The following is a 25,665-nucleotide window of genomic DNA, read 5'->3' as shown; positions in this document are numbered from 1 at the left end:
AAAAAAATGCCTAGCAGTCTATCTTTAGATCAGAATTAACATTTTAATAAACTTCTGCATGAGTGATTTCTTAAAAGCCCTTTCAGAATATCCTGCTAATTTTACCATTTCAGCAGGTTGTGTCTTCTCCTATGGGGTCCCTGCGTGTGTCTCCTCTCTCACCTTTTCAAGTTCCTCTAGCGTTCTTCCTCCCTATTCCCCAGCTCGCCCAACATTTGATTTTCACGTCAGAATTAATTATGCAAAATAACCCCCCTCCCAAAGCCCTCTCTCTCCATTAATATTTCTGAGTGTTTGTGGCTGGTGGTATCTTGTCAGAAGTCAAACCGCAAACATACTCTGGGAATAGGGCCTGCTGTTTAGAATTAGAGGCTTTGCTTTGAGTAAGCTAATAAGCTTTCCAAGCTTCTGTAAACTGCTTTTTATATTAAACTACTACTTAATTTGAAGTATCTGATATGTCAAAGTATTCTTGATATGTGCTCTAGGAATTTCAGGATGACTCCTTGATGGGCTACCTCTGTCTCTCCCTTAATGTAGTTTTGTGAATAATTAAATTACCAAAAAGTAACTGGATAAAGGTTGGTAAGCTGTGATAATGTTTGTAGAGGGCTTCTTTCCCATTTGTAGCTCCCTCGCTCCATTGAAATGTTCTTTTATTTAGCCTGAGCCAACTCCACATGTACACTTGTGCTAGGTTCAAGACCCACACTTCAGTCTGGCATCTGCAGTTTGACTGTGAAAGGGTGGAGGGACGGAGGGCACTGGGGAGAGGAGATGTATGGGCTGCGGACAAAGGGAGCTGTAGCATTTTTCAAGTGGACCCCCCCTGCCAAATAACCCTCTTTCCATCATGCTCAGGCCTCTAAGGCAGTGATTCTCAACCTATTTACCATTGTGGGCTGCATCCAGTATTACCTGAATGGCCCTGAGGATGTCACATGGGCTGCAGCTGTGTGCTGATTGGGCTGCAAGTGGGCCATGGGTTGAGAATCACTGCTCTAAGGACACAGTGATTCTAGGGATGCGGGGGAGGGACAGTGTGACATGATACTTCAGGATATACCCCAACATAACTGACTTTTTAAATGTGTGTGGAGAAGCTTAAAGACACGCACTACCCTCCTACTGCTGCAGAAGTTCTACAAGCTGTTTGTTGTGTGCAACCGTAGCAATCAGTTCACATTTTCAAGGCCATTTCTGCTCACCTCCCCTGTCTTGTTAAGTTCCCTGCATGGAACGTGGGATTTTACACAGGGGAGCAGAATTCTACCCTTCCTTTACTAGTGAATAGATAAGCAAGCTTGATTCCATGCCTGTCATCCTCAGCTGGGAACAATTTTCCCCTCCCACCACACTCCACCTAATCAGGATACTCCACTAAGCAATTTGACCACCTGGGGTTGAAAATTGAATATCCAAACCAGAAAGTCGTTCTCTCCCCATGTTCCTTATTGCAAAAGAATAAAATCTGCCATGTCATTGCACCCAACTGAAACTCAGATGAAATTTAAAGCAAAGTACCTTTCCTTAAACTTCTTTTTGGAAGAGCATGAGGAGGTTGCTATTCAGTGTGATAAAATGTGGGGACCCTGTGTAGGAGTTGGCAGCGAAAGGGTTAGTACAGTCTCTGAGAAGAGATCACAGCTGTGTGCCTCAATTCAGTGATTGTGAGGGTGGCAGAGACAGGCCAACTGTGTTGAGTTAATTAATTTATCTCAAGCATGCCAAAGGCTGAGCTGTGAAGAGACAGGACTAGCTCATGGCTAGACAGCACTGGGGGATGGAACTGGTGAGGAAAGTCTTTTTGCGTGTGTTCATTTGTGGTCTCAGATTTTAGCTGCACATAGGGTTGCCAACTTGGTGATATTTAAAAAATGGATGCTTCAGAAGGAATGCCAGAACCTCCCCTGCCCCTCCCCTTCCCGAGGCCCCACCTCACCCCACCTATTTCCCCCTCAAGCCTCACCCCTTTCCTGTAGCCCCCACCTCTTTCTCTGAGGCCCCGCCTCCATTCACTCCCCCCCCCCCCCTCTTTCCATGTGCTTCAGTCAGACACCTGTACTAGATCAGTATCTGTTGCTCTCAACTCTTAAATACAGATCCACACTACATGAACTAAAGCAACTCTTTAAACTATTGGTACTAACATGTCCCATATCTCCTCTCTATGCAACTAGCTATTATGTTGCAATACAAGCTCTCATGTGATGGAGTCAGGGAACAAAGTTACTAACAGGATGAAAAATGTTAAGTAGGGAGGGATTTAAAAGTGCAAAGGGCTCTATGGAGAGAATACTTAGATCTCCGGTATTAGCAGCAGCATAGCAGCATAGTTCACTAACACCAACACACAAACGTAAAAAGTAAATAAATAAAAACGGGGGAAAGAATCAGATCCAATACAACAAATCATAATTGTAGCCAACAGCCATAAGACAAATCACATAGTTTGTTGTGCTGCCTAGCCCTCTCTTCTAAGGACTGAAGTACCTATGTGTTAATAAATCCCATTTTGGGGAGGGATTTCTCTACAGACACAATCTAAGATGCTGTCAGGGAAGCCAACAGCATCAACACGCATCTCGCTGATAACGGCAGGCAGGTGGATAAAGATGCTTTTGTTTACTGGAGGTCGTGAGCTTGTGTAGAAAATAAAGGATTTATGTTTGTTTAGAACTAACTGGTGCCTTTTGTATCAGCTCTGCCTTAGAGATCTTTGTCAGCTTGTTGTTTGTGTGTCCCATTCCACATAGCAGAGTCCTGTGTTTCATGACTGTATCTATTATATTTCCGGGAAGTGGGCAGGCAAAGCCCGCCCACCGCTAAAGGATCCTCCCCCAGCCCAAGGGGAGGACCCACAGGACCACAGAAGCCCACTGATTACGGGGGACAACTAAGAAAAGAACAGGGACGGGAGTGTGGGCAGAGGGTCATAAGTTTCATGACTGTAGCGGGGTGGTTACCCAACTCCTGAAATAAGAAGAGTGAGAACAGCTGGGGGAAGCTGAGTGAGTAGCTGACCACAGGTGTGGCCACTCAATCAGGGCCCAGCTGGCCCTAATAAGGGGGCTGTGGGCCAGAAGCTGGAGGAGTCTCTCTCTAGTGGTGGAGAGAGAAGGACCTAGCTGCCTGGGAGCAGGGTACCAGAGGTAGAATAGTGCTGGGGAAAGGCAAGAGGAGCTGTGGAGTTCCAGCCTAGTAACTCTCCAGGCTGCAGGCCTTGTGCAAGGCCTAAAGAAGGTACTGGGGCTGCAGAGGTGCAGTCCGGAGTTAGGCAGAGGCAGCTGGGCCAACTGTCCCCCCCCACACCTTGCCAATGATGAGTGGCCATTACAGACTGCAGTCTGTCCCAGTGAAAGGGGGCTAGATGACAACTGGCAGTAGCCACTGAGGCAAGGTGGATATAGTGGGTTGGGGGTTCCCCTGGGACCTGGAGTAAGGGGTACTGCTTGGCAGAACCCCCAGGTAAAGGGCCACGGAGATCTGGGAGGGATACAGGGCCTGAGGCAGGCAAGACACTGGCCAGAAGAGGATGCTTTGAAGCTGGAAAAGACCTAATTCCAATACAACCAGCAGGAGGTGCTGCACTGGTGAGTCTTTATGCTGCTACAATGACCTTCAAGGGGAAAAATAGTACATGATAAGTCTTTGACCATAAGGGTCAGATTTTGCTCTCCCTTACTAGAGTTTCCAGCCCTCCAGGATTGTCCTGGAGTTTCCAGGAATTAAAGATTAATCTTTAATCAAAGATTGTCATGTGCTGAAACCTCCAGGAATAGGTCCAACCAAAACTGGCAACCCTATCCATTACATGGGTGCAGCTTTCATTGAGAGCAATAGGCATGGTAGCTGCTGTGGGAGTGGAACAAAGTTCTGTAAATGAGTTGGGCATCACCTGTCGGTCCCCTCGTGGCCTGGGTGACCAAAAAGGTTCCTTCAATGGAGTCGTTTTATCCATTCTTAGGAGGCAACCTGCTCTGGAGTTTGTCTTGCAGCTGCCCTGCTCAGAGCTGACTCCTTTAAAGACTTCCCAGAGTCCATTCCCCTCAGCAACTACCTCAGAATACAGAATTGGTAGACAAGGTTTAGGAAAAACTGAGCAGGAATGCACATTTTTGTGACCTGTCTTCTAGGTTAAGTTGGCAGGGCCTGGCCATATTTTTGTCAGAATACCAAAGTGTGTGACTGCCCTGTCAAGTTTCAATTATTTGGGAAGTCAAGATTAATACTCTCGCTGTGATCCAGAAAGACAGTTGGAATGACCTCCAGTGGAATGCCCCCAGCTCAGGGTGGATAAGGACCAACGTGCTATCGGTACAGCCCTAGGCATAGGCATGGGCTGGAAGAGAAAGTGGGGATGTCAGGGGCAGGAGGAGAAATGGCTGGTGTGCCTTGGGTTGCAGAGTAGGCCATAGGCAGCTGTTGAATGCTGCTTTAAGTTAGGCACTGCTCTGATTCATACTGGGAGATGTGTTGGCCCCAGGAGTTTGCCCAGAGTTAGTTGGCTCAAGGATACCTTTGGCCAAACATTCTCTGCCGTACCTCCTGAGATGTATGGCACAAAATCTGACAGGGTCTGCTGACCTGAACACAGAATGACTGTCTGTAGACAGCAAAGCCCTTAGGCCTGGTCTGCACTATGAGATTAGGTGGACATAAGCTGCCTTGCATCGACCTAGCTGTGGAAATGTCTTCCCTTAAATTTGGCTCCTGCTGACATAAGTGCCTCTCTATGCTGATTTAGTAACACCACCTCCCCGTGTGGCATAGAGTCATGGTGGTTGTAATTAGGTCGATGCAGTGTCCGCTTGGACACTGCTTTGCTTATGTCAACTGTTATTGGCTTTCAGGAGCTCTCCCACCCAGACAGTCAATCGATACAAGCGCTCCTGGCAAGGGTGTGCATCACCAACACAAGGAGGCAAGCGTGCACACACAAGCAATTTAATATCTGTGATGGCTTTTGGGTTGACATACTTTTGTAGTGCAGACATGGCCTTAGATATTTAAAAATGCAGTATGCAGCAAATAAAGGCAGAGGTTACATACAAGAGTGCTAACCCTGAAGGTTCAAAAATCAAGAGTCAGGCACCTGAAAGCACCCAGAAATCATAAGTATTTAAAAAATAAACTTTTGGGTTCTTATTTACCTTCTGCTGTTTCAAGTTTTAGGGATCACATTTTCAAGATTTTCTTGGTAATCACAAAGACTGGGAATGTGTTTTTTTTGTTTGTTTGTTTACATGAGAATCTCAACTTTCATTTTAATCACCTGACTCTAGTAGCTGGAGCTTTAAAAAAATACCAACTATTCTGAGATGCAAAATCACAAGACATGGCAACATTGCGGCCTAAACCTTGGACAGTGATCTAGAAAGATGATGGTGGTTTGTAAAAAGGCATCATTTCTGTAGCCTTGTATTTGTCTTCTGTTCTTGACATTTTTCCAAGCATCTTTTTCACTTTGGTATTGTGCTGTTGCTTCTTTTTGTTTCCCCAGATGAATGCAGTTTTCCATTCCAACATCCAAGAGGGGATTAGGCACTATTATGATGATCTGGATTTCAAGAACATTTTAGATTTTGTACAAGAAAAGGTTAGTTTTGCTGTGGTTTTGCTTTGTTTGTTTGTTTAAGTGTTGGCATGTTATTGTAAAGATTGACTTGACACAATAATTCACTCGATACTTCCAGAAGAGCCACCTGTGCTTCATTAAATAGCAACCAAATAATCAATAAGGGGAATATCAATTGAAATCAGTTATTGATTTTTGTTTTTCTTTCTGAAAACATCTCATGAGTAGTAAGCTGCAATTTCTATGAGTGTGAGAGATATTAAAAAATATATTTAAGATAGGTGACAATTTCCTTCCTGCCTGGAATTCATTTCCATTTCAAGGAATGTTGTGTTCAGTTTTCCTTAAAAATGCATCCATCGATCAATCAATTATTTTCAGTTCTGCAGTGATCCAGATGAACCCGACAGGTGCTTTACAGTTGCAATCACTCTGCTACTGAGGCTAAACATTCTTTCTGGTTAGTCTCGTGCTTACTATGAAGAATCTCACACAGTTAATTTATGCACTCGCAATATATAATAGTGTGTGCGCGCCCACTCCAGGAGAGAGCCCCTTTGTGCCTTGAAATAAGTTACTTTTTATCTTTACGTTTTCATGGATAATCTCTAACTACTCAGTATTGTCATTTTTAACACCTGAAATATTTTTTACATTAATACAAGCTCTGATGCTAAGTAGTTTGGTTTTTTTGCTAAACTTCATGACTATTGAAGCCAAGCCTCAGAAATACAATACTTGATAATCTGCTTTAAGGCTGGGGTTCATAAAGGAGCCTAACTCTTCATATGTACAAGCCCTTAGGGGTCCTACTACTGTTGAAATTCAATAGTAGCTATGTAAGTAAAATTTTCAAAAATACCTAAGTGACACAGGGATCCAAATTGCTTAAGTTCATTTGAAAAATCCCATCCTACTTCTTTGTTAATTATCAAATAGTAATGACAGGAAGAAAGCACACCCCATCTCAGAGGAGGCAGTGTGGTGTAGTGTTAGAGCAGTGGGGTGGGATTCAGGAGAGCTGGGTTCTATTTCCATCTCTGCTATTGGCCTGCTGGGCAACCTTGGAAAAGTCACTTCCTCTCACTGTGCCTCAGTTTCCCCATCTGTAAAATAGGGATAATGATGCTTACCTCCCTTTGTAAAGTATTTGTAAAGCCCTGTATTGGTTCCAATTCAGGTAATTATTTTCTGTTTTCCCTGACTACCCTGCAATCTTATTTGGCCAAGGCATTCACTTTCTGTCCTGAATTTCTGTATAGCATTGCTGGAGGATCCATTTAATTCATAAGTAGGTGAGGTGATTATTAGGGATCGCTCTGAATGAAAATAGAAGAATACCAGGTACTGTATTGTTTGCAGGGTATTTTATGCAATCAAGGTACCATGGCTGCTGTTAACGAGTCAGCATCTACCCACAGTTTCCATACAATGGAGTGTTTTACTGTACATAGAGTAGGAAGAATTGCAGGAATTCCGATACTTCCATGGGTAAATATTGATTTTTAAATGGAGACCTGTAATTGACAGGTATATTAAGTATCTGCTAGCTAGAACATGATACTTTCCTAGCAAGAGTTCAGAGAGAGTCACAAGAGCGTATATGACTAGTCACTGCTCATTCTACACTCCTCCATCTCTGTGTATCCTGTTAGCAGAGGTGATCTGGCTTATTAGCGGTATGATTTTAAAAAAATTCATGTGGTTTTCTGGCAGCAAACATATTGTAGGGAGAGTTTTTGAAAGGTGCTCCTCTCTCTCACTGGGAATGAATGGCTCATGTTTTAGAAGTGAGGATAGTTTATGATCTTCATGGCCATGGTTTGAATGCCACCCTGTTGACCGAATGTCATTTCCATTTGATACCGTTTGCCAGGATTTGGGAATGGGTGACAAGGGATGGATCACTTGGTGATTGCCTGTTCTGTTCATTCTCTCTGGGGTACCTGGCACTGGCCACTGTCAGAAGACTGCACTAGATGGACCTTTGGTCTGACCCAGTATGGCCATTTTTATATTATTATGATATCCGTTAGGTTGTTTGTATGAAATGCATTGATGGCATTGTAGTTCCTACTGGATAGGTATTTATATCATAAAACCTGCCTTCATTATTGCCTTTGCTAAGATTCTCAGCACAGAAGTCAAGAAAGGAACAAGGCATGGAGCATGAACAACCTCTTTATGTGCGTGAGCACCAGCTGAGGCACCAGTTGTGCAACTACTAGTGAATTGATTAGAGAGAGGCTTCCACAGCATCTGCTGACCTAAGATATGTGTATTTTTTTACAGGTATCTGTGTGGCACCCATCACTAGAGTAGCTGGGTGTAGTATACATGGACTTGTATAGAAATACCAAGTAATTCCTGTGTTCAGGGAGCTAATAACCTACAGCCTTAATGTATATGTGTATCAGCCTTATGAGATTTCTCTCACCAGTTACCCACAGCAAGAGGGTTTTTGATCTGTGATTAGATTATTAATAGTTCTATTATCATCTTCATGAGCAGGGGTGGCTCCAGGCACCAGCATGCCAAGCGCGTGCTTGGGGTGGCAAGCCACGGGGGGCACTCTGCCGGTCACCATGAGGGCGGCAGGCAGGTTGCCTGTGGCGGCATGCCTGCAGAGGGTCCGCTGATCCCACCGGACCAGGGACCTCCTGCAGGCAAGCCACCAAAGGCAGCTTGGGGCAGCAAAATACCTAGAGCTGCCCCTGCTCATGAGAAGGGGAAAATGGGGGTGATGCAAACTGTGTCTGAACTGGTACATTTTCATAGCTATTTGACAATGTTGCTGGGTCCTGTGTTTCTTTAAAAATAGCAAGATCTAATATCTCCGGGTAGGTCTCTTATAAACACTAGATTGAGGTGCACAACAGAGAACATGGAAGCTTCAAAATCATGTCATTCTGCCTCACTTCCTGACTACAGGCTCTGCTCACATAGGCTCAGTCATGGGAAACATGGTGTGGCTGTAGGGGATCTAAGGAAGGATAACAGCTGGACAACTCAAGAGTCCCTGGTTCCTGGCACAAAATGGAACAGTGTTCTCTTTTTATAGTCTTGTTTGCTCTGGTAAAGGCATAACTGAGTATGGATATTCATGAAGTCCTGTATCGGGGGTAGCCGTGTTAGTCTGTATCTACAAAAATCAACAAGGAGTCCAGTGGCATCTTAAAGACCAATGGATTTATTTGGGCATAAGCTTTCATGGGTAAAAAACCTCACTTCTTCAGATCTGCATCAGTAAATTGACTGTAGCATAGTTTCCTTTTAAAGGGCACCCAATCAAGCATTATTGCATTTATTTCTGGTATCATCAGATGGAAGTGTGGAAGCAATAGAAGTTAAAATATTAGCATAATAAATATTGCAACCCACAAGCTTGGGGGAGCTGTTCCACGTCCCGATTTTGTACTTAGATACATCCTTGAATGAAACCTTGAATCATGAGTCAGACCCTTGAAAGCTGAGAAGGGTACTGTTTCTTGTTCATATGTCAAGCCTCTTTTCAACCAGAAATCAACAGAGTTAATCTTCCAACATTTCTATAGTTCTTTCCCTTATGGAATTTAACAGATGATAACCCTTTTGCTGGCTAGTCAGTCCATCTCATAGAACTTAACAGAGACTGATGTGGGTTGCCAGAGGTTCAAAATCCCTAGAGATTAGATTTCATTCCTTTAGGCTTCAAAGTAACTTTCTTTTAAAACCATAATGCACTTCTACAGAATTCTGTTGGCTTTGCCCAGGATCTTCAAAGGGAGGGAGATAGGCATCCTGTTTCCCTTGAAAGTCAATATGAGCTGCAGATCTTTGCCTTCCATCAACCTATTCATTTTTGTAGGATTTTTCTATAGGAGTTTCCTCATTGTGTAAGGAAAATCATTCTGTTGCACTGACAAGGCCTGCTGCCTCAGCTACTAACTGGTGCAAAACAAATCTACCAAGGGTTAAACTCATTTTGGGTTAACTGTAGCCTGCCACCCATGCGGTAGCAGCCTGCAGAATTGCATAGGACCCTAAGAATTACCATATTGGATCAGACTAGTCCCACAGCCAGATGGTTCAAAGGCATAGGAATACCTTGGGCTAGACTATTCCTCTTTCAAGCTTAGAAAATAAACTGTCTGAATTAGAAGGGATTTGTAATAACTTTTAATGTGAAACTGTGCCCCAGTGGACAGTCTTAAAGATACTTAAACCACTGATTAGCTGTTAAAATCAAAAGCCTTGCAATTTCACTCTCAATTTGAAGTCAACAGTAATGCAGTATTTCACATTTGAATAGCCCCTTTAATTTTAAATTGTCAAAGCACTTTACAAATAATGCACCTAGCTCTTCAGACCTGAGAGAGAATAAGCATTATCCTTATTTCATCATTTGGGAAACTGAGGCACAGAAAAGGAGGGAGTAAATTTCCTTTAGAGAATCTGTGGCAGAGCTAGGAACAGAATTCAGGAACTGGACTCCAGTTCTTTATCTTGACTAAGATAATTTTTCTTCCATGGAAAAGTAAGCCAATCCCTCTTAGTACTGAAAGAACAAAGTGTAAAGAACAAGATTCTTGCTATAACAGATTTATGGGTTATACATGCTTGGAAATAGCTTTGAAGCTGCTGTTTACTATTGCTAAAGCTTGGCAGTTTTTGCAAGTCATACCACTATTCAGAACTCATTCAGTTGCCTTAACTGAGGAAATAATTAATAAACTAGATTTTATGTGTTGTCAAAGGTAATAAATAATGCAAGTAATAACGCAAAGGAGATTGGTTAGGACTCAATAAATCATTTGGATTAGTTTCCCTTACACCATATGAAGTAGTAACTGGAACATTGATAATACTGGCCTCATAACAACTGTTGATTTTTATCTACCTATCGAATAAACGTCACTGTGTGGGTGTCAGCAGCATGATGAATTTTTGAAGGGTTCAAAATCTCAGCAACTGAACTGTCAAAGGCAAGGGTCAGCAGGTGCAATTTGTGTCTTGTAAATATCCTTTTTCTATGACTTCATGCACTACCCTTGCAGTCTGCTCGACCCAAAGTACTCTGCATTTCAATAACACCAAGGATCTCAAAGCACCTTACAAATGTCAATTAAAACTTTGTCTACATACACTTGAACCAGATAGTTAACTGGTTTAATTGAATTGGGTTAAACTGGCATTGTTTAACTGGTGTGAGTATGTTTTTATATACTCTGAGGGTATGTCTCCACTGCAGAAAAAACCCCTTGCAGCAAGTCTCAGAGCCTGGGTCACCTGAAACCTTGCCAGGTTTCAGAGCCTGGGCTTCAGTCTGAGCCCAGATGTCTACAGTCTTGTTTTTAGCCATGAATCGCAAGCCTGAGTCAGTTGATCCGGGCTCTGAGAATCACTGCCGTGGGTCTTCTTTTGCCATTAGGCTTGGTCTACCCTGTGAGGTATTGCCAGCACAGCTGTGTTGACTAGAATTGTGGGGGGGAAAATCACACTCCGTAGCTGACATTATGCCAGCAACCTTCCTCCCAACCCTGGTGTAGACACAAGTATACTGACAAAAGAGTGCTTTTGCCAGTGTAGCTGAGGTCGTTCAGGGAGGTAGTGTAGCTATGACAGCAAAAGAACTTGTTATACTGACATGCTGCATCTCCACTAAGGGTCTTTGCCATCCTAGCCATACCAGCAAAGGCTCTGTAGTGTAGATAAGCCCTTAAAGATAAACTGAAGCAACATATTCCCAATCAATTTAATGTAAACTGAAATAAGAGTGTCTACACACACATGCACTGGTTTAACTAAATTGGATTAAAATAAAATTAACTGGTACAACTCTGCTTGTGCACTTGCCCTAAGCCTCCTAAATCCCCTATAAGATAGGTATTAATATACCTCTTTTATAAATGGGTAGACTGAGGACCAGAGAGCTGACAGTTTTTTCACAAGATCATATAGCACGTCTCTCAGTAGCACAGCCAGGAATCAAATTCTTAGGTCTTGATTTAAAGCCTCCTCCCCAAACCACCTACGATGGGAGATTTTCAAAAGTGCTTAAGGCCATGTCTGCACTACGAGCTAGAGGTGTGCTTCCTCTGCTCATATACACATGCCTGTTCGTACTCAGCACAGCTAAGCTGTATCTCGACTGACACTACTCTGTGCAGCTACATGGCTATTTATACTCATACTAGCTAGATGAGAGCTAGTGCAAGTATGTGTATGTGAGCTGCAGAATTGCACCCCTTGCCTGTAGTGCAGACCTAGCCTGAGTGACTTTGACCACTGGAAGTCAGTCTCTTAGGCATACTAGAGCCATTTCTTCCCCCTGCTTTGTGGTTCTTTTCTGAAAAATAGTTCATTAAAAACAAATGGAAAAATGTGTAAAACAAGTTAATTGCTTAGCTCAGATTTATTATTTGCACATACAAGAAATTTTTTTGTGTCCCGTTCTTTAGATTGAAAAATCAGGCCCACTGCTTGCCCATAAATGGGTGTTTCTCTTGCAAACATGTTCTTCCTTTTTAATGTCTCTCAGAAAAAGATGAAAGGTTTCTTTCACCAATCTTGCTCATTATCCCATGAGTCTGTCACTGGGATGTGTGTTTTTATTTTAACAAACACACGCTAACAACCATCTAGAAGACAGGATTGTAATACCACTATCAGATTTCTTATATCTACAATACCTTGCCTATCATCAACATGGATCATTTCTGATAATGTGACCCCTAAGGCCACATCTGTTGGGTTCCATCAAAGTGTAGCAAGAAAGAAAACATGAAAACTAGCTCTTATGCTTCCTTCAGATCTAAAACCACATTTAAGTATGTGGTGTCTTGTGAGAAGTAAATACTGGCACAGTAAATCGCTAGAAATATATCTAACTTCCCAGGGAAGAACACTCTCCAAGATCCTGACCAACACTTTGAAGGAGCTAGAAAATGCAGCCATGAAGAGTCCACACCAGATTTTCTTCCAACATTCATCCTCATGTAAGACTTTTGGCACTGTAGCGATATAATCTCTTCCAGCAGAGCGGGCATGCACAAGAAAGCTTAATTTGGGACTGTGCACTAGAAAGGGACATTTCAAGTTGCTAAGCACCAAGTAATTTTATCTCCAAAAAATGTACCCCCAGAAAGACCTAGAGAAACAAGAAATGGCAGGGGGGCAGTTGTTGGCAATTGTCTCTCTCAGTGCCAGTTCCGGGATGTGACTTTCACTCTATGTCACATGCAGTTCTGTCCCTGCTTTAGGGCACCCAACAGTTAAGCAGAGCAATCACAGCAATTAACTATGACTAAATGAAAAGGGGTAGGAGAGTAAAAGCAAAATGAAACAAAGCACAAACAGTGGCGACTTCAGTTCTAATCACTTCCGGATGCCCCTCTGTGGAAGCTTTTAACAGAAATTAAACTTTAAAAGTGGCATCTACCCTAGAGGGGACACATCTCTAAGTAAACTACAACCAGAGTATCATTCCTCAAAATTAGAAGTGAGTCCTTCCTGTAGCCCAGTGGGCTAGCTTACCTCTATTCTAGTCATTGCTTTGCATTATATTCTGCTTTATTTTATTCAGCAGTAATGCAAGGAATCTACAGGCCTGTATCCCATAAGACATTGGCTTCAGCAGCTAGCCTCATGCTTGAGGCCTGCGAACTTTGGCATAGATAAACTTAGGTAACCCATAAGTTTTGGGGAACTGGAAGTCAAATGTAAGGGGGAATTTTGTCTATAATGACATTAGCCAAGCACAGAAACAAGAGCTACCACCAGCTTCTGGAAGATGGAGAGACCACAGGATATACACCTACCTTACTGAGTTAGAGTGTTTGTGACTTTGCTAAATGGATTCATAAATTATTTATTTGGGAATATAGACGAGTTCCTATAGTGTGAGTGTTGCAGCTGTGCACATTGGGCTCCCCAACTGTATAATAATTTTAATAGTACTGGGCCTGATCTTGGGACAAGGACCTGTCAATCTTCAAAGTGATAACTGGGAATTCTTATTCATCATCTATAGACCAGGCTACATTTTGCAACATATCATAGATGAATGATATAGTTTATAGATTGGGGGGGAAAGGACTTTCCTTTAAAGGTTGGTGAGTGCTGTTCAGTTTTTCATGGATAACATAAAGAGTTTATAAATAGGTAGGAGTGGCGCCAGGGTTTTTGGCGCCCTAGGCGGGGGTCCTGCCACGCCCCTGGTCGTTGGTGGCAATTCTGTAGCGGGGGTGGGGGGTCCTGCCACGCTTCTGGTCTTCAGAGCACTTCAGCGGCGGGTCCCGGAGTGAGTGAAGGACTTGCCGCAGAATTGCCGCTGAAGACCCGGAGCGCGGAAGGACCCCCTGCTGCCGAATTGCCGCCAAGGATGGCAAAATGCTGCCCCCCCAAATCCTGGTGCCCTAGGCGACTGCCTAGGTCGCCTAAATGGAAGTGCCGGCTCTGTAAATAGGCAATGTGAGTAATCTTAACTAAATTCTATGAAATCAAAGCAAGTGTTGAAATCAGTTACTTAAAATGCGCCATTCAAGGAGCTGGCTTGAGGCAGAGAAATTTAATGAATATTAAGAATTTAAAATCTGAATTATATCCCACTGTTTCTCTCTATTTACCAAGATTTGTTTATGTATCCTCACTTGAAATATATGGTCTAAGTACACTAGTGTTTCACAGTAGATGCTGTTAGTACCTTCAGTTACAATAGCACGTATCTGCTCCATTCCTGAACTGGAACAAGAGCTGGCCAGGATTTTTATGTTGACCCAGAGCATGGAGACCTGGCACAACTAACAACATGAGTTACACTTTGTAGAACGACTTAGTAAATCAGACCCCATGGACGGGGTACCTGTCTTGAACTAGCCTCAGTCTGGGTAGTTGAGTGAAAGAATCTGAGGGGCTGTGTGCAGTGTACCTGCACGGCCACAAGGGGGCATGCTTGAGGGCAGAGCCCTATCACAATCATCAAAGCTGCTGTTGTCCTTTCTTCACACCAAACCATGGAGTCCTGATTCTTGTCTTTTTTTGTGCTCAGTAAGGAGTTGCTTAGGCATTGCCAGATACCTAATTAATACCCCAATTAATATAAATATCCTATACTCCAGTGACTTCTTCTATTAGTAACCAATTCTAGCATTGTGTCTATGTGTCGTTGTGTCATTGTGTCTATGTGTCGCATATAACCATCTCACTATTTACATAACATGTATCTGGAAGGTTTTGTATGCAGGTTTGCATTTAGACAAAATATTTGCAAACATGCATCTCAAAAGAGGCTTATGCCATCTTTAAGCATTAAGGGATTGTAAGGTTTTTACAAGGTTTTTTTAAGAGGAAACATGAGTTTTAGAGCTTATCTACACAATCCCACAGTGTGAGCTATGTGGTTGTGAACTGTAGAACACTCTAATGCATTGCGTCCTAACTGCCCCAGCTAGCCCCTGCTGGCACAAACTAAAAGGGACTGAGGTCATATTAATGTAGTCCTACGTCAACACAACCTGGGCAATTCGAGCAACATATTAATGCTCTACAGATCACACCCCCATAGACCACACTGCAGCATCTTGTAGACAAGCCCTTAGTCATAACCAAAACATTTCCCAACTACACATGTTTTCTGTGAAGGTAAATGAATGAAGAAGACTTGAAAGTGTCTCTAAAAGAAATTATGTTCAGTATTTCTCGAATTCTTTGTGTGGGTTTGAAACTGAGGTTTTTCTCTGTGAAGCTGGGGGGGGGCGTGAAAAAGCCCACGTTTACTGCTCTTGATAACAGATCTCTCCACGTTATTTCTCTCTAAAATATCCTGAATAGAACATCCTTGCATTTTTACAAAGTCTTGTACTCAAGAAGAGAGCTCATCTCTATACCAGACTCGTATCTCATAACAGCAGGATGTACCTGGGTTTTTGATCAGAAGATCTCATTGATCTGCTGGCTCTTTTGATCAAAACAGTCGTTTTATTTAAGAGCTGCTATTTGCAGTACATTTACAACTAACCATTAAAAACTTCTGTCAAATATCTATACAAAGCAAGAATCACAGTAACACCTTTTTATACAACTTTCAAAACAGAATCTAAAAAAAATAGTGTTAAAACAAAATGGACATTATAAACTGGAATTCAGAGTCTGTGTAAACATATTTGAGGTGATAAATGTGGTGTTATCTTTTCTTTGACACTTTGGGAGTCCAGATCGCAACTTTTCTAAAACTTTGGAGAACATTTGGATTCAACTGAGAGGTATCTGCCATGAAGTTTGGATTATAATCTAAACACTGTTTAGGCAAGAGAGGAAGATATGTTTTTCATGAGGCGCCGTTAATTTGGATCAAACTCTTAAGTACATTCTGTATTAAAAGAAACAGCACACAAGTTTGGGACATAAACACATATGAGCATCTCTTTCAAACACCACATGCATTGCTAAGGATAAGCCAGGGAAGAAAGAAAAAATAGGATTATGCTGTTGCTTTTTTTAAAAAGCCTATTTTTTCCACTCTCCTGAAAGAGAACCAGAGATGTTTGCAGAAAATACAGTTGATCATTGCCACTGACTTGTCAGCGAGAAGAAGGTCTCAAGTTTACAGGGTTGAAATTCCTTGGGGAAAGCTGTTACTTACCAAATATCATCTCTTGTTAAGCATCTTAAGGACATGAGAATATTTCCTTAACCTATTCTCTGAACAGGTATCAGCACCTTGTCACTCCTCAAAAATGTCAGTCCAGCTAATCTGCTTGCGCATCTCATGTTCTGCTAAGAAATCTAAAACTCTTGTGTCCCTCTTGATCAGCTGCTTGCTGATAACATCAGGTTTGACCAGAGCTAACCTGCTGCCTTGTACCTGAAGCAAGGAGTCATGTTCTAATCAAAACTCTGTAATGTCAATGGGAGTTGGGTACCTAATTTCCTTGGACACCTGTGAACATCCCAGCCTGAAGCCTTTCAGCACATGGTGCTCATTTCTCTTCAGGATTAGGTAGCCCCAATTTGCACAGCCACTGTCTGGTACAAGGGCTCCCCAGCCAATTTCAGCAGCAGGAGTATGAAATCAGGAGCTGTGTTGTCTAGTGGTCAGAACTGTCAGCTGGGACTCGGGAGCAAAGCTAGGCAAATAATGATCTTTTTTTTGGGTGGGTCTGAACATTTCTTTAAAAAAAAAAGTCAGATCAAACTGAACATAGAATTTTTCAGAATTTTTGGTGAATTGAAAAAGTCCATTTTCCAGAGTGGTTATTCGAACCTGCCTCTTCCACATCCAGGTAACTGCCCTAATCATTGGGCTAATTGTTACAAAGATTGGGGGAGGGGAACAGCAGCAGCAGAGTCACTCCCCATCTTCTTCTCTTCTGGCCACTTTGTGAATGGCCAAAACTATTTGTGTCAAATTCAGGAATTGTTTTGGTTTGACCAAAACTACATTTTTTCATCAAATACATTATTCATCCATTTCACTCAGCTCTGCTTGGGAGACGTAGGTGCAGACTCCAAGTTTAGCAAAATGTCACACTCAGGGACAGTTCACCCCCTTTAACTTTCCTTGCAGGCTCATAGGTGCACCACTTCTTTACCACTTTCAGCATGTTTGAAATCTGAGCTTCCACAAAGTTTGAAATTTCAGTTAGAGGGGTGTTAGCACAAAAGCTAGCTGCTTTTGGGTTTGGAGGGTGAGAGATCAAATCAAAGTTTCAATCCATGTAACCTCTTCGCTGGGACATGATCTCTGCTGCACCAAAGGGGGCCATGAGGTCTGCATTTTCAGACATCTATTCGGTCATCGATATGCACACTCATGTCATGTGGTGCTGATGGGAAACATATGAATGATAGGGCTCTATCCTGTTCTTAAACAACCAGGATTGTACAACTGATTGAACAGCTAGTTCACTGCCGTTACTTTTATTTTGTTTATGGAGGTGGGAAATGCTTACCATAAGAATAACCACAAAGGCATGTTTGAAATGGGTGAAGTCAAAACAGTGATTCTGGAAATGGATAAGGGAACAAAGTGAGTAGGCTGTATAAGTAGCTGTCTCACCAAGTATATTAGTATTACAGACCGTGGATTTAAAAAAAAAGAAAAAGTCAGGGGAAGACCAGAACTTCAAGGTTCAAATCCAGTTCTGAATTTTTCCCAGAGTCTTGGCATGTCTGGAAATGAGATTTGAGTTGGGCCCCATCTTTAGACTTCTGGATTCCATCACTTGTATAACGTCTATATTCATTATGTATTCATTATGCAACTTTAATGAACACTTCTTATGGGTAAAATATTGAATGCAAAGTGGTCCTAATTCTCATTTGACATAACTGGTAAACTCTGACATCAATGGAGCTACTCCTGATTTACGCTGGGAGCAAGTATGTCGCTTATACTACCGTGTGATGTATGTAGTTATAAACTTACAATTTTGTTCTCTGTGTACTGCATGTTTAAACTTTTAGAAGCCTGCTTTCTGCCAGATGCTATTATACAGGTTTTGTCTTCTCTTATTCTAAAATACAGCATCACTCACATTGGAAGGACATGGTTTCCCTTTGTGTTGGACAAATAGCATTTAATTAAAATGACGACCAACTCAACCTGTTCAGCGACCTGGGTGCAATGAATTTGATGGTCTCGGTCCAATTGCTAGTGGACACACACCAGTTATTAAACTCCTCACCACCGCATGTAATCTGAGCAGAGAGGCTAAGAGCTAAATGGACTATAGAGAGTGAACTCCAGTATCTTTTTTATCTCTCCATAACAGGCTTGAATATATTGGCCAGGCAGTATGGGAAGGACAGAACACTTGCCCACTTGTTATTTGTACCATGCCTTTGGAGGGGTAATAAGAGGACAGTTATCCAAGACTGTCAGTCTGACACCTTTCCCCACCAGCAGCAAATGGATATTTCTTTGAGGGTAAAAATTTAAACAAGCAAGCTCATTTAACAGTCTGCATCCCAATTAAATAAACATGATATAGTGTGAGCTTTGTTCTATCCTGCAAAGAACAGAACATCTTTCCTTGAACTCTTTTGTATTTTGTGAATATGAAAAAAGTAAAACCACTTTCTATTTAGCTGTAAATCTGATCTCTAATTTAGTTTGACTTGGGGAGAGAAATCCCCATTAGAGAGTGGAGTCTGACTGGCATTTTGTGGAATGGGATCAGCTAGCTTAGGTGTTGGAGAAAACTGAGAAATACATTCATTAAAGACAATGAAATGAAAACTCTTGCCTGTGCTCATAAGGGAAAGAAATAAAGGACGTATCCTAGTTGCCTCTAATTAAATCAGCCTGAATGAAAGATGAACGAGCCTGATTTTTCCTGTGCTGAAATAGATCTGTTCATACGTGGAAATGAAAAACAAAAAACAACCCAATCTGCAGCTGCTGTTTGTCATATTCATAGAAAATATGAAAAATCAGAGTTGGAGAGAGAAAACAAAGATACTAATTAGAGAAGCATTGGTTCAATGTAAATGTCTCCAAAGGTGCACAGTTGGCTTACAATTTGGATTATAGACTTGCCTCAAACAAAGCTACTATACTGTTCTCCAGCATGCCAATTTCCAGCTGTCTGCTCCACTTCTGAGGGGCCAGGTTAGCCAGAGGCCAATTATCAGGACAAGCAGCACTGTGAGTCTCAATTCTGCACCATTTTCAGTCATCAGCTTTGACTTGTTCAACTTCATTTGAGCTTAATTGCCAGTGGGACCAGGGGGGATGGGTGACCACATCACTAAAACCACTTCCAAAACTGGTCCCAATTACTATTGTTTGTCTTTGCAGGTTTTGACTGGGTCATGGAGACCGACCTGTCCTCTTGATCCCAGAGGGTGGTCCCTGTAATTCAGAGGCCAGACATACTGATGGAGGAAAGAGTGATGAAGTCTGGTGTGCTACTCCCTATGCTATATCTATCCTGTGAATACAGACAGGGTTTTAGTCTCTCAGGCTGTCAAATTGGCCCCTTTAACCAGCACTAAATTCACTTACAAGTCTTGTGAAAATAATTTCTTTCTAGACTAAATTAACTAAAAAAGATTAATTTAATCCCAATAAATCTGACAATCATCATGAGTTACATTTCACTTAACTAGCCCATGCAATCTCATTCTCAGGCCCTAGAGTGGGAGGAGAGAGGAGAAGAGTTATTGTAAAACTTACGGTAATTTATTGAAAAACATTTCCCTTCTGCAGCTTTCTTGCATTTTCATCTGCAAGATGAATGTCAATTAAAACTCACTCCAGCACATTCTTTTTCTGTTACAAATCTCTGAAAAGCTGCAATATGAAAATAACACTGTCCTTGGGAGCCAAATAGAATGAAAAGTCAAAAGTCATTGCTTGTGAAAATCAGTGTATTTAGCACTCAAGTGCAGTGTGCAGGAAAACATTTAGTGTTGTTAATGCTGGAGTTGGGTGGCTGCCAGGGGAGTATATCTTTGGTTTATGGGAAATCATAAACCAACTTTGTGATAAATAAAGTGGGGGGGGGGGGGGGGGATAACTCTCTTTGATGGACAGCCAGCCAGTTAGCTGTAAAATCCCTCTTGGTAGCTGTTCTTTACTTGCTTTACCTATAAAGGGTTAAAAAGTCCCCAGGTGAAGGGAAAAAAAAAGTGGGCACCTGACCAAAAGAGCCAATGGGAAGGCTAGAACTTTTTAAAATGCGGGAAAGAAACTTTCCCTTTGTCTGCTGTTCTCTGGGCTGGAGGGACAGAGCAGCCATGCTATAAGCAGCTTTCAGCTAGGTATTATCATAAATTATCAGATCATGCCTAGAACTACTTATCTAAACTCCAGATGTGTAAGTAAATCAAAATGTTTAGCTAGAAGTGATCAGGTTTATTTCTGTTTATTTTTTAGGGCTCGTGGATCTCCTCTGTGCTAACCCCAGATGCTTTTGTTTGCTTGTAACCTTTAAGCTGAACCCCCAAGAAAGATGTTTTGGGTGCTTAATTTTTGTAATTGTTTCTTTTAAGATCTAGCAAAAAGCCTGAGTTCCAGATGTATTTTTTCCCTTCTTGTTTTTAGTAAAATTTCTTTTTTTAAGAACAGGATTGGATTTTTGGTGTCCTAAGAAGTTTGTGCATGTTTGATTAGCTGGTAGCCACAGCTAATTTCCTTTGTTTTCTTTCTCAGCTCTTCCTCAAAAGTGGGGGTGGGGGGAGGTGAAAGGGCTTGATGGTACCCCACAGGGAGAAATTCCCAAGTGCTCCTTCCTGGGTTCAAAGGGTTTTTTTGGGGGGGAGGGGTTTGCATTTGGGCAGTGGCAGTGTTTACCAAGCCAAGGTCAGAGAAAAGCTGTAACCTTGGGAGTTTAATGCAAGCCTGGAGTGGAAAGTATTAATTTTTAGAATCCTTGCAGGCCCCCACCTTCTGCACTAGGAGTGACAGAGTGGGGATTCAGCCTTGACAAACTTCAAGCTGGTTGATGTGATAGTAGCCTTCCGTTCAAGCACAATAAGTGAGCAGCTAAATTCTCCTCTGTTTTGAGTGGTGGCTTCATCACAGACTAGCCATGGCACAAGGTTGGAGTTGGAGCTGAGCCATGTGAACTGAAGGGTTTTCCTTGGAGACTGAATTCAAATATAGGGGCTAGACGTTATTTGGTGGAGCTGTAATTGTCTGTCAGAAGCAGCCGGAAGCAGGAAAATAAATAGAGCCAGGAAGTAACAAGAGAAACAATGGTTAAGATGGCCCTGAAAGAGAGCTTTTCAGGCAGAGTATTGGTTGGAAAGAGGCTTGGAAGTGTGGAAACTGACTCCTACTCTGTTCAGAGAAATAGGAATTTGTGTATGTTCTTTGTAAATAAATAAGATTGCAATAAATACCTGACTTTCATCAATTTCTTCTCTTAATAGAAACAATCCAAAAGATCCTAAATATTGGCTAATCACCTGGGCTAAAGGGTAACAGTCTAATACACTAAAAAGCCCCATATGATACTGTTATAAAGAAAGGGAGAGCGAAAGTCTTACCGTAGAGTTTAAAAAGACCTATAGAATTAAATCATCTGTCCCTTTTGGTCATTGGCAGGATTGTTCCTGCATGTTCTCCAGTCATTTGTCCTGTTTTAAATGAACAGAGATGTGGTCTTTTAGACTACTAGTGCCTAGTAGTTTTACGTAAATGCATACACTTGTAGCATTCAAATATCTGTAGGAAAATCCGCAAGTGAATATTACACTGAAGTCTTTGTGCCTTCAGGAACAAGCTGCCGAAAGGACTTTGTGGAACTGTCATTGTTCATAGGAAACTGACTCCTACTTCTGTTGAGTTGTGTTTCTTGCTCTATTGAGCAAGAAATAATTTGAGCTCTTGTAATGTCTGTTCCCCAAACTAGCTCTTGAAATCCTAACCTTGCCCAGAGGAGTGATGGGGTTAGAGAGCACATGTACAGATGAGTTGAAAATATTCAGTATTAAAAAATTACTTGAACTTTCGTATTATCCTGCTTCAGTGCTTTGGGCATGTCAAGGCTGCCTTGCTAGCTTGAGCCTGTTCCTAACCTCACAATCCTGATGGACAGTCATCTGGAAAGCTGCTTTAGTTTGGAAAAGTAAATGCTGCACTTGGCCTGAAACTAAGTGAATTTAACAATCTCCTATCCTTCCTCTGTAATTCTTACTGACCATGCCAAAAATATTCTACCTGGCTCCTGTAGTGTAGGTCCAGAATTACTGAGTTCAAGCCGTAACTTAGGGAAAACTCCTGTATGATGACATTAGATGAGGCTGTGTTAGTCTGAGTGGTACAGAGTCAGAGAGAACCTCTGAGTCGGCTGCTGTCCGGTAGCATGAATAAGGAATCCCCTGCTTGTTAGTTTCAGTTAAATGCTGCAAATATTTATCGTACTGCAAACGTGCTGTTGTTTATCACTTGATTATGATGCATTTTTTAATTTCTTTGTTTGCACAGTTCTCTTGTTGTGGAGGTGATGAATACAAAGACTGGGATGTCAATCAGTACCATTCATGCAACGGCAGTGGTCCTCTGGCTTGCGGGGTTCCATACACTTGCTGTATCAAGAAGGTAAGGGAGATTGAGCAGTTAAGAGAAGCAACTGAAGAGTGTTAATTAAAACAGTCTTATGACAACTCACTAGGGCCTTCTAGCATGTCTCCTCTGTCGCTTCTCACAATGTGGCTCCTGGTCTGAGAGCTTTCTTCTCTGCTTGTGCTGCCTTCTTAAACGGCCTTCTCATGTCTCTTCTCACATAACAGATCTTTTTTTCTCCCCTGCCTACTTGTGTCTGTTTTTCTCACTCTCTACCGTTAGCCTTTTTATTGACTGTCTTGCATTTATCACTTGAACAGACCAGAGGACAATTCGATTTCACAGCAACTTTTGAGGTCACAGATTTTTTTCATTCTGCTTTGGAATGAAAACAAAACCTTTGTGTGTGTTAAGTTATCAGAGGGGTAGCCATGTTAGTCTGGATCTGTAAAAAGCGACAGAGTCCTGTGGCACCTTATAGACTAACAGACGTATTGGAGCATGAGCTTTCGTGGGTGAGTACCTATTTTGTCAGATAAATGTAGTGTTAGTTACTCTCAATAGCTGGGGGGTATAGGGTACTGGCCTTTAATTCAGATCAGTTTTTCATCCCACATCACTCTAAACCAGGCAGAGCAGGGTTTTGAACCTAGATTTCTCACTTGCTGGGCTAGTAGCTATATCACCAGGCTATAGAATCTCTCTTAAAACCAATCCAAACTAAAGTTTCAGCATAACAGCATATTTTGACATTCAGCCAGCTCTTTGTCACCCCATGTAGACCAGGCTTTTATCAGAATTCTGTCTGCTGGGCTTCCCTCTAACCACTAGACTCTGCTCCCTCCCCTGCAGTATCACATCTGCATTTCAGAGAGTTGCCCATCTGGAGGACCCTACTTGTCATGACACTGCATCAACTTTTTTCAAAGTGACTGTGACGTTGCACTCCATATGTTTTATGGAAATATGCTTATGAGTGTGAATATGATGTAACTGGAATATGCTTTATGCAAAAGGTCTCTTGTAAGGTATCATTACAAAGATTATCACCTACTGAATACATTCATCCTATTTCTGTGAATGTATCGTTCTTGTATCTGAAACTAGGAATATGAAGTGTAACTCTGAGGTTCTATTGTAATTATGCAAAGCGTGGGCCATTAATGGTGGTTTAGAATCTAGATGGCTCCCATTGACTAGGACAATTGGTTGTGAATGGGTTTATTTACCTGCAAGCCTTCTTGTGTATGCGTGGGCCAGCCCTTGGGTAATGAAGAATGAGGTATCACAGGACATGTGACCATGTCACATGATACTAGAATCCATCTTAAATCTGGTACTTTTCCATTTAGAAGGAGGGGTGGGGACCCAGAGAGGGAAAAGATTCTTGCCTTGTGCCAAAGCTATAAAAGGGGATAGAAGAGAAGAAAGGGAAAGAACTTGTTTTCCACCTAAAATGTCTGCTGGAACTAACAAGGACTGTAGCGGGGAAAGGATTGGGCCCAGACTAGGAAGGAGTCTAGTCTGTGAAAGAAGCCTATTGAAACATCTCTGAGTGTGAAAGATTACCTGTAATCGGTTTCTTGATGTATTGGGCTTAGACTTGCGTGTTTTTGTTTTATTTTGCTTGGTAACTTACTTTGTTCTGTCTGTTATTACTTGAAACCACTTAAATCCTACTTTTTATACTTAATAAAATCAGTTGTGTTTATTAACAAACCCAGAGTAAGTGATTAATACCTGGGGGAGCAAACAGCTGTGCCTATCTCTCAATCAGTGGTATAGATAGCGGGAAATTTGAGTTTACCCTGTATAAGCTTTATACAGAGTAAAACTGATTTATTTAGGGTTTGGATCCCATTGGGAACTGGGTTTCTGGGTGTTGGAGATAGGTAACCTGCTGAGTGGTTTTCAGTTAAAGCCTGCAGCTTTGGGGGCGTGGTTCAGACCCTGGGTCTGTGTTGCAGCAGGCTAGCATGTCTGGCTCAACAAGCCAGGGTTCTGGAAGTCCCAGGCTGGCAGGGAAAATGGGCTCAGAGGTAATTTCAGCACATTAGGTAACAGTCCCAAGGGAGTTTCTCTGACTGCACCTGTCAGTGACCTCTTGACAGTCAGAGCACTGTCCTGTTGCAGCTCGTTATCTTTCATGAGCATCTATTGTCTCCTTGATGGACTAGTCAGCAGCTTACAAAGTTGGCTTGTAGGATCTGATAAAATCAGGACAATCCCTTGAAAATCCAAGACATGTGGCACCTCAGATGCAGCCCTGCAGGGCTGCTCCATTGAGAATCTGTGTGCTCAAATCTTCAGACTTAACTGAAGAACCAGCAAAAAACAAAAGATGGAGTACCCTGGATACTATAACAACTCAGACCATCCTGGCAGGCTCAATGCTTGGGGGAGGACTGAGTTAGCACCATTGGGCCACTTCTAGACCTCTAAGATAGGTTTCCAACATCCCTGTTAGCTGGCTGCTTCCCCTTAATGTTGAGGAGAGAGTTGAGTATATTTTTGATGTTATGCCCCTAGCCCTTTAACTTCTCTGATGCACTCTTCACTGTGGTAAGTAGCGTGTGCATGTTTGATCTGTTTGGTATGAGATATAAGAAAGTTCCTTTTGCACTTCTTATGCAGTAAAAGGACAGGATGACAAGTGCAAGCTAGTGAGAAAATCTATAAAGTCCACTGGGGCGATGGCCTTTGCCAGAGACCCTGAGAGGGGCACCCACTAAAATCATTAGCCTTACTTAAAAAATCTGTGCAGTTTCTGTTGATTAGAGACCAGAATGTACTTAACATAGGAATGATTCTTCTGAACCTATGAAAGTCTTATATTGCAGCCTTACCTTACTTAACTGTTAACCACACTTTGATTATACATAATGTGACAGACCCAAACCAGTGGGGTACAGGAGTCTGGTAGAGGGCAAGTATCCTGGTCACTGGATGAGTAGTTTTCTGTTCCCTGAGTGACCAGAGCAGGGGCTGCACTAGAGTAATCAGGAACCTGCTAGAACCAATTAAGGCAGACAGGCTGATTAGATCACCTGCAGCCAATCAAGGCAGGCTAATCAGGGCACCTGGGTTTAAAAAG

The 25,665-nt window shown here is 42.1% G+C and overlaps 1 protein-coding gene across 2 annotated transcripts in view; it reads left to right on the top strand.

The window, feature by feature from the left end:
• LOC116840018 (tetraspanin-15-like) overlaps positions 1 to 25,665 on the top strand; it is a 216,745-nt gene that overhangs the window by 103,866 nt on the left and 87,214 nt on the right. For both annotated transcript variants that reach the window (XM_075062739.1, XM_075062738.1), the window contains exons 4-5: positions 5,504 to 5,599; positions 22,494 to 22,607. In XM_075062739.1, coding sequence (XP_074918840.1) covers positions 5,504 to 5,599; positions 22,494 to 22,607 — 210 coding nt within the window. The remainder of the gene's footprint in view (positions 1 to 5,503; positions 5,600 to 22,493; positions 22,608 to 25,665) is intronic.

This window comes from Chelonoidis abingdonii, chromosome 2 (assembly GCF_003597395.2).
Source record: "Chelonoidis abingdonii isolate Lonesome George chromosome 2, CheloAbing_2.0, whole genome shotgun sequence".
NCBI classification, from domain to species: Eukaryota; Metazoa; Chordata; order Testudines; family Testudinidae; genus Chelonoidis; species Chelonoidis abingdonii.
Note: the sequence above shows the minus strand (reverse complement) of the source record. Positions and strands in the feature narration are given on the sequence as shown.